The following is a 13,815-nucleotide window of genomic DNA, read 5'->3' as shown; positions in this document are numbered from 1 at the left end:
TCCCTGGCACCTCTGACCTTTCCTGCTGCTTCCGGACCACCCTGACATTCGGGAGCTGGTGCCTGTGGGTGCAGAGTCTGGCTCGGCGTGATTTATGCCATTGGTATAACAGCAGACACACTGCAGTCCATCACTGCAGTCCCCCCCTGATTAAAATTCAGCTCCGGCCCGACTGCAGCACTCCACAAATGGAATATTCTACATAATTTCCGAAAATGCTTGTTTTTCTTGTTAAAAAAGTGACCTTGTGTGATGTAAGTAGTGTTCATTTAAAGCGCTGCAATACCTTCCGATAGAGTTCGCGCTAAATAAAAGTGCAGAAAAAACACAAGACAAATCGAACGCTTTAAAGCAAGAAAGGAACACCTCGGTGGGTGAATCACCCAGCTGGTGTCACAAGGCCCCCATAGGCAGAGCGGATGTTTCTTGCCATTCCCACCTCTGCTGATTATCTAGAGGCTACCAGGCCTTACAGTGACACCTCGTCACCCAGAATACCCTCGGCACCCTCTCCAATCTCACACCTCAGCAAAGAGCCTTTGATCAGCATTAAACAGGCGAGTGCTCCCCCCTGGGGCGCTACCTCCGGGCATAAAACACCACCTTGAGTGTACCCGTTCTTTGAGGTAGACAGTACCATATAGGAGAGGTGCAAAATAAGTGTATAATCTTGTTGTAAGCCTTTATTACTGCAGGACATAATCAGGGTTTCTTTGCTACAACAGCTTGAATTATATACAACACTACATTGGGCGCTAAAAACTGGAAAAATTCACATTGGAATGTTTAGAACTCCAACTGCTCAAAATTACTCAAAACGTAACCATGAACAAATCAATTTACACTGGAAGAATACTGAAGCATTTGCTGTGCGTAATATACTAAAAAAACAAAACATAAAACCGGTTTGCCCATAGGCAATTAAAACAGAAGTGGAATGCATGCAGGGTGAACGAACTGCTCAACTTTGCGGAAAATTGTTCTTTAAGTCCACCAATGCAGTGTGCTAAAGTGTTTGGTCTTTCAGGGCAGTTTCTCAACTAGTTTTCATCAGTGGTGGTTAAGTCCCCAGAGTAATCATTTGGGTCAGCAGCATCATCCGCATCTGCACTTTCTGCCTCCACATTATCTGCTCCTCATTTTCATCGTTTTCACCATCAATGTCCTCCTTTTCGTTTTGCTCATTGTCTTCATCATTCGCATCAGTTGTTTCCTCAACTACCGATTCTCCTGTTTGCTCAACGATTTCAAAGGGATTCTCACCCTAAAAGTAAACACAAGTTTTAAACCATCTTTAGCAAAATTTTGCAGAACAAATGCACACTAACTATTACAAAAGTAACAGCAAAAGTCTTGTGTACAGTGCAAGTAAAGAACTCAGATTTCAGATCACAAAAAAGCAGAAAGAATGTATTATTAGAAAAGGCATCTTACAACGGGGAGAACATATGCAGGACTTCAAAATTTTAGAGTATGTCCAGACAGGCCATAGGATGGAAAAATCCATGCCAGGTCTATGAATGCCCATGAGCTCCGAGGAGTCCTTGTACAGAGGGGGCGATGACTGGAATATTGAGGGTGGGCATCACATTTCCAAGAAATTAATTTCCTGCGAAACTACAATTTTTTGGGTGAAACTCAGTACGGAAGAAGTGTTATTTGCAAAGCTGAGTTAGGAGTAAACAGATCTGAACATTCAATATGCAGTGTGAGCCCTGGAGGCAGGAAGGGTGGAAGTGCATCCACAGCATTACAGGCTGCAAGCTAATTGTTGATGGTAATTAACTTATCAGTTTGCAGCATGTGTACCTGTTTGATTTAATTAATGATTTTATTTAATTTGTATAGCTCTTGAATCACCCCCAGGGGGGTATCTCAGCGCTTGGAAGCACAGCATAGGTCATGGGTACTCACAAACGTTCTCTCAGGGGCCAAATTTACACTGTGGTTTGTGTCCGAGGGCCGCACCAGTGGGGGCGGGGTCAGTGGGGGAGGTGGCAGGGCTAGAGCAACAAAAAAAACAACTGACCATGAGGTTGATCACTGGTCCCTGCAGCGGACACCTTCGTCCACTGAGCCACCAGACCCGGGATACACACATCTCTTGCTCTCTCTTTGTCTCCCTCCCTCACTCTCCCTACCTCTCCCATACTCTGTTCCCCTCCCTCTGTCTTCCTCCCCCTGTCTCCCTTTCCCTCTCTCACTCCCTCCCCCCTTTCCCTCTCACTCTGTCTCCCTTTCCCTCTCTCACTCCCTCACTCTGTCTCCCTTTCCCTCACTCACTTTCCCTCCCTTCCTTTCCCTCTCACTGTCTCCCTTTCCCCCTGTCACTCCCTCACTCTGTCACTCCTTTTCCCTCCTTTCCCTCCCTTTCCCTCTCACTCCCTCACTGTCTCCCTTTCCCACTCTCACTCCCTCACTCTGTCAGGGCAGTTTTCAGGAGTCTTCCGAATTTAAGATGGTCCAGACACTGTCTTAGGGCCAGCTGTAGTTGATTCCAGATGAAGGGTGCGAGAAGGACTTGCCTCCGGGTCTAGCCTTTTTTATGTTGGGGCTTTTGAGGAGCGATTGGGAGCTGGCGCGCAGAGTCCGAGCCGGGTAATAGCGGCGAAGTTTCTCTACTACATCTGGAGGGCCATTGCCCCAGATAGCTTTGTGTGTGAGACAGCAGATCTAGAATTTCACGCGCTGTCGTATGGGCAGCCAGTGTAGCTGATGAGGGAGGGGAGAGGAAGCTGATCTGGGGGGAGCATTCAGAACCGTGCAGGCGGCTGTGTGGCGAAGTTTCTCTACTACATCTGGAGGGCCATTGCCCCAGATAGCTTTGTGTGTGAGACAGCAGATCTAGAATTTCACGCGCTGTCGTATGGGCAGCCAGTGTAGCTGATGAGGGAGGGGAGAGGAAGCTGATCTGGGGGGAGCATTCAGAACCGTGCAGGCGGCTGTGTTTGGTATCATTTGCAATTGGTTTAAGGAGGACTCATTTGCTGCGATCAATAGGGCGTTGCAATAGTCCAGCTTTCTTGGTATCAGGGCCTGTGTTAGGGTTTTCCTTGTTGTGTCGGGGACATAAGTAAAAGCTTTCCTTAGTAAGCCATGGGTGTGGAAGCAGGATCAGACTGTGTGAGTAACGTGTTTCTTCATGTTTAGGGACTGTTGAAGGTGAACACAGAGGTTTTTGACTGTGGTTGCCGGGGTCGGGGGTGTGCCTAGTTCTGGGGGCCACCAGGAAGGTGACCAGAGGAGGGGGCATCTCCAAAGAGCAGAACCTCAGTTTTTGCAGCGTTCAGCTGGAGGAAATTGCTTTCCATCCAGTGAGATTTCCAGCATTCCTAAAGAGAAGGTAGATTGGGCAGATTGAGAAGTTTTATTGAAAGAGAAGGTAAGCTGTTGATGCTTTTATGCCTGTGGCTGAAGGGTTACCCATGTGTGGTGTGAAATTCGCTTTTAAGTAGAACTGCAGAATAGCCATATTTCTGGTTGAATACAAGACTGCAACAGAAATATACTTACTAGAAATACCAATAAAGAATTTGCTGGATTACATTTATATTTAAAGCAGACATCTCCAACGGATAGCTCTGAATCTACTGGCAGCTCACCAATACCCTGGAAGATTGGGGGTTTGACAGTGTGAAAACACGAGTCAGGATACAGGTATCCTGAACCTATAGGACACATGGAGGGACCCCCTCATGGGCAATTGCTTTTTTTTAAAAACCTATTACAATTTTAAGTGCTGACTTTTCTATGGTTGTGTGGGTAAAAATGAAACTAACGTCCCTGGAACCTTTGGCATTTTCAGTGGGTTGTAAAACTTTAATTGTGACAGACATCTGAGTAGTCAGAACAATAATTCTGGAAGGCATGGTCACTCACCATTGTGGTAACTCTCATAGAAAAAGTTGGACTGCCGATTTAACTGGCCAAGCAATTATTCAACTTGAGTCAATAGGTTCAATGTCTTCAGATATGGCTCCTAAAAATCTTACCGTTGCATACTGTTCGTACCGGGACTTGACTGTTGGGTTGTTTAGGATACTTGTAGCAGTGAGTACGCTCTCCCTTTTTATTTGTTCCTTGTAAGCCTGCATTTTTTTTTAGATAAATAAACGTTAATTTATACACATACTGCTAGTTCAACTACAATAACTTGGTTGGAACCTAGAAGAGAAGGCATTCAATGTGGACAGAAACCCTTTTGAAACTACTCTGCCACCAGGGTGTGCCAGATAAGCGTTTAAAAAACACCAGGGACTCTTATTAGGGAATGACCCGCAATCTCGCTCCCTCCACAAGCAAGCAATCAAACCCCACCAAGCAGGCCGTGACCTGAAACCCCCAAGGGGAAAAGAGCACAGCCAAGAGACCAGGCGAGCAGATAATGTGCTTTAATGTAAGCTGGGACTCCGATGTCTGTGCTCTTTTCAGGACATGCCCTTTGAAGGACACAGATTGGTCAATGAGAGAGCCCAAGGATTTGGAAAAAAAATGAAATAGGGAGAAGAGGCCATCCAATTTCAAAGACATGCCCTTCACATTGACAAAGCCTTTATTTGAGATACCCATAATTAATATTATAACCACCACACTGCCCAATTATTTCAACTATCAAACCAATGCCAAGGTGTTGGCGATGTGAAGGTCTGTAATTGTTAATGACGTGATGGGTTGCACTGACATTCATATAGAGCCACTCTCACACAGACAGAGCCACCCACACACAGAGCCGACAAAAGAAGCTATCCACACAGAGCGCTACACACAGAGCGCTATGCGCCACACACAGACAGAGAGCCACACACAGACAGACAGAGCGCCACACACACACAGACAGACAGAGCGCCACACACACACAGACAGAGCGCCACACACACACAGACAGAGCGCCACACACACAGAGACAGAGCCACACACACAGACAGAGCCACACACACAGACAGAGCCACACACACAGACAGAGCCACACACACAGACAGAGCCACACACACAGACAGAGCCACACACACAGACAGAGCCACACACACAGACAGATCTTCTCACCTGCACAAAGGAAAGGACAAAAATGCACACAGGCTTCGATCAAACACCTTCCAGATTAACTGCCAAGAATGCAGCAGCACGCACAGCTTCAGACCCAGCACTTACCCACCAAATACACTTCCGCCACAGAAGCAGCACTGGCTGGTGAGACTAGCCAGCCACCAGGGTAAAACCAGACAGAGCAGATGTTCTGAAGAGGCCGCTACCCACAAGACAAGGGCGCCACCAATTTCCAGGACATGGCTCACCAAGACTAACTATTAGTCAGTCAAAGCTCTAGCCTGTAGAATGGGCAATCCAAAAACCACTTGTAACCCAACCATGTCCCCGTCCTCCCTCGCCCCAAAAGAATGTACAGTTAAATGAGATTGATAGGACACTTTGTAAGGCTGAAACAGGGCACATTAACTGTAATATCCAGACGCGGGTAGAAATCTAAGCTCGGAATCAGAAAGGGGGACCCTGAATACTGCAGGGGGGCTGGGGAGTTCAGCAGTCAATTACTCTCTGCCTTGAAAATAGTACTGTGCCAAAATGGCCTCTTACCCAGAGTGACTAGTACATGTCGCAGCTCAGCGCCCATCACAGAGCCATTGGCTTCTTTGTCGAAGACCCTCAGCCCCTCCACAAAGTCATCGTAGGTACCCTGGTCCTTGTTCTTCGCAATTGTCTGCAGCATGGGCAAGAACTCGTCAAAGCCAAGCTTCTTGGTGTTAAGCTCTGGGAAGGAGAGAAGAGTTCAGAGGAGCAGTCACCAGCTGCAGCAGCGTGCCAGGCTGGAGAGTACACATTAACAGTGACAATGTGATCGTCCAAGTTCCCCAAAAAACCCCTACCACCTCCAGTCAGGTTTTTGTCCCATCCCAGACTGCCAATGAATATTACTGATATGGTCCATCTAGCAACTGTGAACGAGGCAGAGATCTCCAATTCAATGTGTGGCACAGGGCAGGGTCAGAGCTGAGGGCACAGGTGTAAGAGCTGAGGGCACAGGTGTAAGAGCTGAGGGCACAGGGGTAAGAGCTGAGGGCAAAGGGGTAAGAGCTGAGGGCAAAGGGGTAAGAGCTGAGGGCAAAGGGGTAAGAGCTGAGGGCAAAGGGGTAAGAGCTGAGGGTGAAAGGTGAGTAGAAATCTGGCGTGTTGGGAATGAGTAGAGCACAGGATACAGATTGCTTAGTGGGTGTGTGTGTGTATTCAAAGGATAAGAAGTATGTGCGGACTTCTGTGAGCTCCCCATTCCTATCGCAATACATAATGCCTTACATACTAGAGTCACATTTTCTACAGCGTGTTCCTCCTGTCACAAATCAATATTTCAACTATTTATTAAACAATTATTGCTTGAAATAGCCTGGAGGTAGGACAGCAAACGCGCATATATACCTAATTTACGAGACGGTTTCCAGTTTCCCTTTGCTGCTGGGGGGAAGAGTTGCATCATAAATACCAGAAATCATGTTTCCACAATTTAATCGCCAGTAACTCCTGAAATATTTAACAATGTTAATACCAGATCTGCCACGATTGTCACATTTTATGTAATATCCTAAATCAGATACAAGCAACACGTCGCGTCCAAGTGAAAGAGGCCCATTAGACTCTAATGCAAGCCTAAGGTTTAGTAATAATAGCCAACGAGGATATAGTGAGCACTTCTGACTTGCCCCCTAGGTTCAATGCACCACAGACATAATGAGCCCCTGGGTCTCATCGTAACAGACTGTGCACTCTGAAATACACCTTAAAATGTAGCTCCTTCAGATTCACCCAAGTTAATTTTCAACTGGGGGGTGCTCTGGTCCACGGATGAGTGGCGTATGCTCAGATCCAGGGGTGAGTGGCGGGTGCTCTGGTCCAGGGGTGAGTAGCGGGTGCTCAGATCTAGGGGTGAGTAGGGGTGCTCTGGTCCAGGGGTGAGAGGCAGTTGCTCTGGTTTAGGGGTGAGTGGCGGGCGCTCTGGTCCAGGGGTGAGTAGCGGGTGCTCAGATCTAGGGGTGAGTAGGGGTACTCTGGTCCAGGGGTGAGAGGCAGGTGCTCTGGTCCAGGGGGTGAGTGGCGGGTGCTCTGGTCCAGGGGTAAGTGGTGGGTGTTCTGGTCCAGGGGTGAGTGGCGGGTGCTCTGGTCCAGGGGTGAGTAGCAGGTGCTCAGATCCAGGGGTGAGTGGGGGTGTTCAGATCCAGTGTTTAGTGGCGGGAGGCAGACACGGTGTAGTTGTGAGTGATTCCTGCAGAGGTCCTGTGGTGATGGCAATGTCCAGTGTAGGGGTGAATGACTGGTGCCGAGGACCAGTGTGGGGGTGAATAACATGCGCGGGGGTGCATAACGTGTGCGGGGGTGCATAACGTGTGCGGGGGTGAATGAGGGGTGCTCGGGTCCAGTGTGAGTGACGGGTGCCGTTATCCAGTGTGAGTGACGGGTGTGGAGGTCCAGTGCAGGGTGAGAGATTCAGGTTCATCCCAGCCACTCGTTCGTCTAAACCTCGCTCTCATCCAGCACCGACTCCGCATCTCACCCGCCCAGTATTACAAAATAATCCAGCGCCCACCTGTTCGTGAGCCGAAGGGGTGGCAGCGAGGGGGTGAGCTCTCCGTCCGCCATATCCCGGCTCAGGACGCCTCCGACAGACAAACACTCACTGAGTAATTACAACACCTGGCTGCTGCGCTCCATCACAACAAACTTCGCCCAACCGGAAGTTGCATTCTGAAGGAATCCGAGCTCGGAGCCGGCCCGGCCGGGTCTGGCTCCTCTGGAATGCGGCTCCACCGGCGCAGCCTCGGCCCAGGCCTCGGGGGGATGGATGCGGGCGGGCCACGGGCGCCTGCTCTGGGCACCAGGTTCAGGCAGAAAAGGGAATGGCTGGTTCCGTCTGAACTCAACAGGAGGCAGTTCAGAGAGCAGCCGCTGGGCGGCGTGCCTGGCGTTTACAAGAGAGCGCCAACCTGCCAACCACTCCCAAAAGACAATGAGGCATTGCCCTGGCTGCCGTAGCCTGCCAGGGAGAAGAGCGCAGAAGAGCATGGCAGGCAGGGGGTGCACAATAATCGAGTGAAAGCCACAGACGTATGCCAGCTGCACCCTGGCCATCAGACCCCATCTCTGCCTGCCAGCGACATAATCTTCGAACGTCGCCCTCTGGTAGCAGCGCACACACCCGGTCTACCCAGCCCGTCATCATCCCAGGCTGTGCGCCTCACCCATCGGTGCCAGCTAAACGAAAACTGTTTAACCGGACCCCACATACCCTGTCGTCAGACCTACCCTCTGGTGCCAGCCACACAGCGGCGGCTGAACGGCACCGGCTAGACTTGGAACCGCATTCTCCCTTACAAGCCAATCTCTAGAGATAGATAGAGGTAGGGCGATAGATAGAGGGAGGGAGGGCGATAGATAGATAGAGGGCGATAGATAGATAGAGGCGATAGATAGATAGAGGGAGGGCGATGGATAGAGGGAGGGCGATGGATAGAGGCAGGGCGATGGATAGATAGAGGGAGGGCGATAGATAGAGGGAGGGCGATAGATAGATAGGAGGGCGATAGATAGAAGGAGGGCAATAACAGACATATGTCCCTTCCAATGGCTAGCCTCCATTTATGGAGCTAGCCAATGGAAGAGCAGGCGGGACAAAGCACCCATACTGCTAAACAAAAGGTTTCGCCTGCGCGAACGCTGCTGCGCAGCAGATCGCCAGGCGAAACCTAAAAAACAGAAGCTGTCTATCTAGAAACATACCTTTTTTTGACCGCATTGCCATTTGATCCAGGTTTTCTCAATTTAGGTTTTTTGCCGACAAACGCCCCTCCAATGGGTTTATTAAGCGATTGCATCATCTTTCTTTTCATCCACCTTCCAGCAGGCCCACCAAATAGCAGACTTTTCTGGTAGTCGACAACAATTCCAGGTCTCTGCATACCGCCATAATCCTGCAAATTGATAACATAAAATTAGCAGAGAGTATGCAGATAAGGCAAGTTACATGGTGTGCAAAAATGTGTTAACAGTTTTATAATAATGGCAGGCATAATCCAAGAACCAATGTTGGGTGGTCAAGGAATTCGTAGGCTAAGCAGCAGTTGTTGCCATTCTGGTAGGTGTAGATACTTCTTGGCTACAATTATGAAAACTGCAGTAAGGACACTGCTGTACAGGTTTTCATTTGCATTAGTGAGTTGAGAAATAAAGAAGATAAAATGCTTATAAACATGTGTGTGGTTGGGTCTGGTAGCGCGTGTGGTTTGGTTGTGTGTGAGAGAACAGGGAGTTAGAGAAGGAGGCGGAGTGAAAGAACAGCAGATCAGCACAGTAAAAGAACAGGGAGTTAAAGAAGGAGGTGGGGTGGAAGAGAGCAGCAGATCAGCACGTGAGAAGAGAAGAGAACAGGGAGTTAGAGGAGGAGACGGGGTGGAAGAGAGCAGCAGTTCAGCACGTGAGAAGACAAGAGAACAGGGAGTTAGAGAAGGAGGCAGGGTGGAAGAGAGCAGCAGATCAGCACGTGAGAAGAGAACAGGGCGATAAATAGAGGGAGGGCGATAGAGGGAGGGAAGGCGATAGAATGAGGGCGATAGATAAGAAAGGGAAGGAGGGCGATAGAGTAAGGGAGGGCGATAGAGAGGAAGGGAGGGCGATAGAGAGGAAGGGAGGGGCGATAGAGTAAGGGAGGGGCGATAGAGTAAGGGAGGGGCGATAGAGTAAGGGAGGGGCGATAGAGTAAGGGAGGGGCGATAGAGTAAGGGAGGGGCGATAGAGTAAGGGAGGGGCGATAGAGTAAGGGAGGGGCGATAGAGTAAGGGAGGGCAATAGAGTAAGGGAGGGCAATAGAGTAAGGGAGGGCAATAGAGTAAGGGAGGGCAATAGAGTAAGGGAGGGCAATAGAGTAAGGGAGGGCAATAGAGTAAGGAAGGGCAATAGATAGACAGATAGATAGATAGAGGGAGGGTGATAGATAGAGAGGGAGGGCGATAGATAGATAGAGAGGGAGGGCGATAGATAGATACAGAGGGAGGGCGATAGATAGATAGAGTGAAGGAGGGCGATAGAGGGAGTGCGATAGAGGGAGTGCGATAGATAGAGGGAGTGCGACAGATAGAGAGAGGGAGTGTGATAGATAGAGAGAGGGAGGGCGATAGATAGAGGGAGGGCGATAGATAGAGGGAGGGCGATAGATAGATAGAGGGAGGGCGATAGATAGAGGGAGGGAAGGCGATAGATAGAGGGAGGGAAGGCGATAGATAGAGGGAGGGAAGGCGATAGATAGAGGGAGGGAAGGCGATAGATAGAGGGAGGGAAGGCGATAGATAGAGGGAGGGAGTGCGATAGATAGAGGGAGTGCGATAGATAGAGGGAGGGAGGGCGATAGATAGAGAGAGGGAGGGCGATAGATAGATAGAGAGGGAGGGCGATAGATAGATACAGAGGGAGGGCGATAGATAGATATAGTGAAGGAGGGCGATAGAGGGAGTGCGATAGAGGGAGTGCGATAGATAGAGGGAGTGCGACAGATAGAGAGAGGGAGTGTGATAGATAGAGAGAGGGAGGGCGATAGATAGAGGGAGGGCGATAGATAGAGGGAGGGCGATAGATAGAGGGAGGGCGATAGATAGATAGAGGGAGGGCGATAGATAGAGGGAGGGAAGGCGATAGTTAGAGGGAGGGAAGGCGATAGATAGAGGGAGGGAAGGTGATAGATAGAGGGAGGGAAGGCGATAGATAGAGGGAGGGAAGGCGATAGATAGAGGGAGGGAAGGCGATAGATAGAGGGAGGGAAGGCGATAGATAGAGGGAGGGAGTGCGATAGATAGAGGGAGTGCGATAGATAGAGGGAGGGAGGGCGATAGATAGAGAGAGGGAGGGCGATAGATAGAGAGAGGGAGGGCGATAGATAGAGAGAGGGAGGGCGATAGATAGAGAGAGGGAGGGCGATAGATAGAGAGAGGGAGGGCGATAGATAGAGAGAGGGAGGGCGATAGATAGAGGGAGGGCGATAGATAGATAGAGGGAGGGCGATAGATAGATAGAGTACGATAGATAGATAGAGTACGATAGATAGATTGAGGGAGTGCGATAGATAGATTGAGGGAGGGAGTGCGATAGATAGATTGAGGGAGGGAGTGCGAGAGATAGAGGGAGGGAGTGCGAGAGATAGAGGGAGGGAGTGCGAGAGATAGAGGGAGGGAGTGCGAGAGATAGAGGGAGGGAAGGCGATAGATAGATAGAGTGCGATAGATAGATTGAGGGAGTGCAATAGATAGATTGAGGGAGGGAGTGCGAGAGATTGAGGGAGGGAGTGCGAGAGATTGAGGGAGGGAGTGCGAGAGATTGAGGGAGAGAGTGCGAGAGATAGAGGGAGGGAGTGCGAGAGATTGAGGGAGGGAGTGCGAGAGATTGAGGGAGGGAGTGCGAGAGATTGAGGGAGGGAGTGCGAGAGATAGAGGGAGGGAGTGCGAGAGATAGAGGGAGGGAGTGCGAGAGATAGAGGGAGGGAGTGCGAGAGATAGAGGGAGGGAAGGCGATAGATAGATAGAGTGCGATAGATAGATTGAGGGAGTGCGATAGATTGAGGGAGGGAGTGCGAGAGATTGAGGGAGGGAGTGCGAGAGATTGAGGGAGGGAGTGCGAGAGATTGAGGGAGGGAGTGCGAGAGATTGAGGGAGGGAGTGCGAGAGATTGAGGGAGGGAGTGCGAGAGATAGAGGGAGGGAGTGCGAGAGATAGAGGGAGGGAGTGCGAGAGATAGAGGGAGGGAGTGCGAGAGATAGAGGGAGGGAAGGCGATAGATAGAGGGAGGGTGATAGATAGATTTAGGGAGTGCGATAGATAGATTGAGGGAGTGCGATAGATAGATTGAGGGAGGGAGTGCGAGAGATTGAGGGAGGGAGTGCGAGAGATTGAGGGAGGGAGTGCGAGAGATAGAGGGAGGGAGTGCGAGAGATAGAGGGAGGGAGTGCGAGAGATAGAGGGAGGGAGTGCGAGAGATAGAGGGAGGGAGTGCGAGAGATAGAGGGAGGGAGTGCGAGAGATAGAGGGAGGGAAGGCGATAGATAGAGGGAGGGAAGGCGATAGATAGAGGGAGGGCGATAGATAGATAGAGGGAGGGCGATAGATAGAGGGAGGGAAGGCGATAGATAGAGGGAGGGAAGGCGATAGATAGAGGGAGGGAGTGCGATAGATAGACGGAGTGCGATAGATAGAGGGAGTGCGATAGATAGAGGGAGGGAGGGCGATAGATAGAGGGAGGGAAGGCGATAGATAGAGGGAGGGAAGGCGATAGATAGAGGGAGGGAGGGCGATAGAGAGAGGGAGGGCGATAGATAGATAGAGGGAGGGCGATAGATAGAGGGAGGGCGATAGATAGATAGAGGGAGGGCGATAGATAGAGGGAGGGAAGGCGATAGATAGAGGGAGGGAAGGCGATAGATAGAGGGAGGGAGTGCGATAGATAGACGGAGTGCGATAGATAGAGGGAGTGCGATAGATAGAGGGAGGGAGGGCGATAGATAGAGGGAGGGCGATAGATAGAGAGAGGGAGGGCGATAGATAGAGAGAGGGAGGGCGATAGAGAGAGGGAGGGCGATAGATAGATAGAGGGAGGGCGATAGATAGAGGGAGGGCGATAGATAGAGAGAGGGAGGGCGATAGATAGAGAGAGGGAGGGCGATAGATAGAGAGAGGGAGGGCGATAGATAGAGAGAGGGAGGGCGATAGATAGAGAGAGGGAGGGCGATAGAGAGAGGGAGGGCGATAGATAGATAGAGGGAGGGCAATAGATAGATAGAGGGAGGGCGATAGAGGGAGGGCGATAGATAGAGGGAGGGCGATAGATAGAGGGAGGGCGATAGATAGATTGAGGGAGTGCGAGAGATAGATTGAGGGAGTGCGAGAGATAGATTGAGGGAGTGCGAGAGATAGAGGGAGGGAGTGCGAGAGATAGAGGGAGGGAAGGCGATAGATAGATAGGAGGGCAATAACAGACAGATGTCCCTTTCAATGGCTAGCCTCCATTTATGGAGCTAGCCAATGGAAGAGCAGGCGGGACAAAGCACCCATACTGCTAAACAAAAGTTTTCGCCTGCGCGAACACTGCTATGCAGCGGATCGCCAGGCGAAACCTAAAAAACAGAAGCTGTCGATCTAGAAACATACCTTCTTTGACCGCATTGCCATTTGATCCAGGTTTTCTCAATTTAGGTTTTTTGCCGACAAACGCCCCTCCAATGGGTTTATTAAGCGATTGCATCATCTTTCTTTTCATCCACCTTCTAGCAGGCCCACCAAATACCAGACTTTTCTGGTAGTCGACAACAATTCCAGGTCTCTGAATACCGCCATAATCCTGCAAATTGATAACATAAAATTAGCAGAGAGTATGCAGATAAGGCAAGTTACATGGTGTCCAAAAATGTGTTAACAGTTTTATAATAATGGCAGGCATAATCCAAGAACCAATGTTGGGTGGTCAAGGAATTCGTAGGCTAAGCAGCAGTTGTTGCCATTCTGGTAGGTGTAGATACTTCTTGGCTACAATTATGAAAACTGCAGTAAGGACACTGCTGTACAGGTTTTCATTTGCATTAGTGAGTTGAGAAATAAAGAAGATAAAATGCTTATAAACATGTGTGTGGTTGGGTCTGGTTGCACGTGTGGTTTGGTTGTGTGTGGTGTGGTTGTGTGTGAGAGAACAGGGAGTTAGAGAAGGAGGCGGGGTGAAAGAACAGCAGATCAGCACAGTAAAAGAACAGGGAGTTAAAGAAGGAGGTGGGGTGGAAGAGAGCAG

The 13,815-nt window shown here is 50.0% G+C and overlaps 1 protein-coding gene across 3 annotated transcripts; it reads right to left on the bottom strand.

Moving 5' to 3' along the window:
- Positions 1-1,238: 1,238 nt before the first annotated feature.
- Positions 1,239-13,312, bottom strand: LOC147668778 (myosin light chain 3, skeletal muscle isoform-like). Of its 3 annotated transcripts, none has more exons than XM_086948438.1 (4): positions 13,185-13,312; positions 5,590-5,763; positions 3,993-4,088; positions 1,239-1,264 (listed from the first exon to the last, which is right to left on the bottom strand). In XM_086948438.1, exons 1-4 carry the CDS (start codon positions 13,291-13,293, stop codon positions 1,260-1,262), a joined length of 384 nt encoding a protein of 127 aa, XP_086804564.1. In that variant the 5' UTR covers positions 13,294-13,312; the 3' UTR covers positions 1,239-1,259. The 3 variants fall into 3 exon arrangements, with proteins under 3 accessions (XP_086804564.1, XP_086804566.1, XP_086804565.1); XM_086948440.1 differs by lacking the exon at positions 13,185-13,312 and adding an exon at positions 8,779-8,912; XM_086948439.1 differs by lacking the exon at positions 13,185-13,312 and adding an exon at positions 6,427-6,903.
- Positions 13,313-13,815: the final 503 nt, after the last annotated feature.

Source organism: Lissotriton vulgaris, unplaced genomic scaffold (genome assembly GCF_964263255.1).
Source record: "Lissotriton vulgaris unplaced genomic scaffold, aLisVul1.2 SCAFFOLD_5832, whole genome shotgun sequence".
Lineage (NCBI taxonomy): Eukaryota > Metazoa > Chordata > Amphibia > Caudata > Salamandridae > Lissotriton > Lissotriton vulgaris.
The sequence above is the reverse complement of the archived record's forward strand: the minus strand, read 5'-3'. Positions and strand labels throughout refer to the sequence as shown.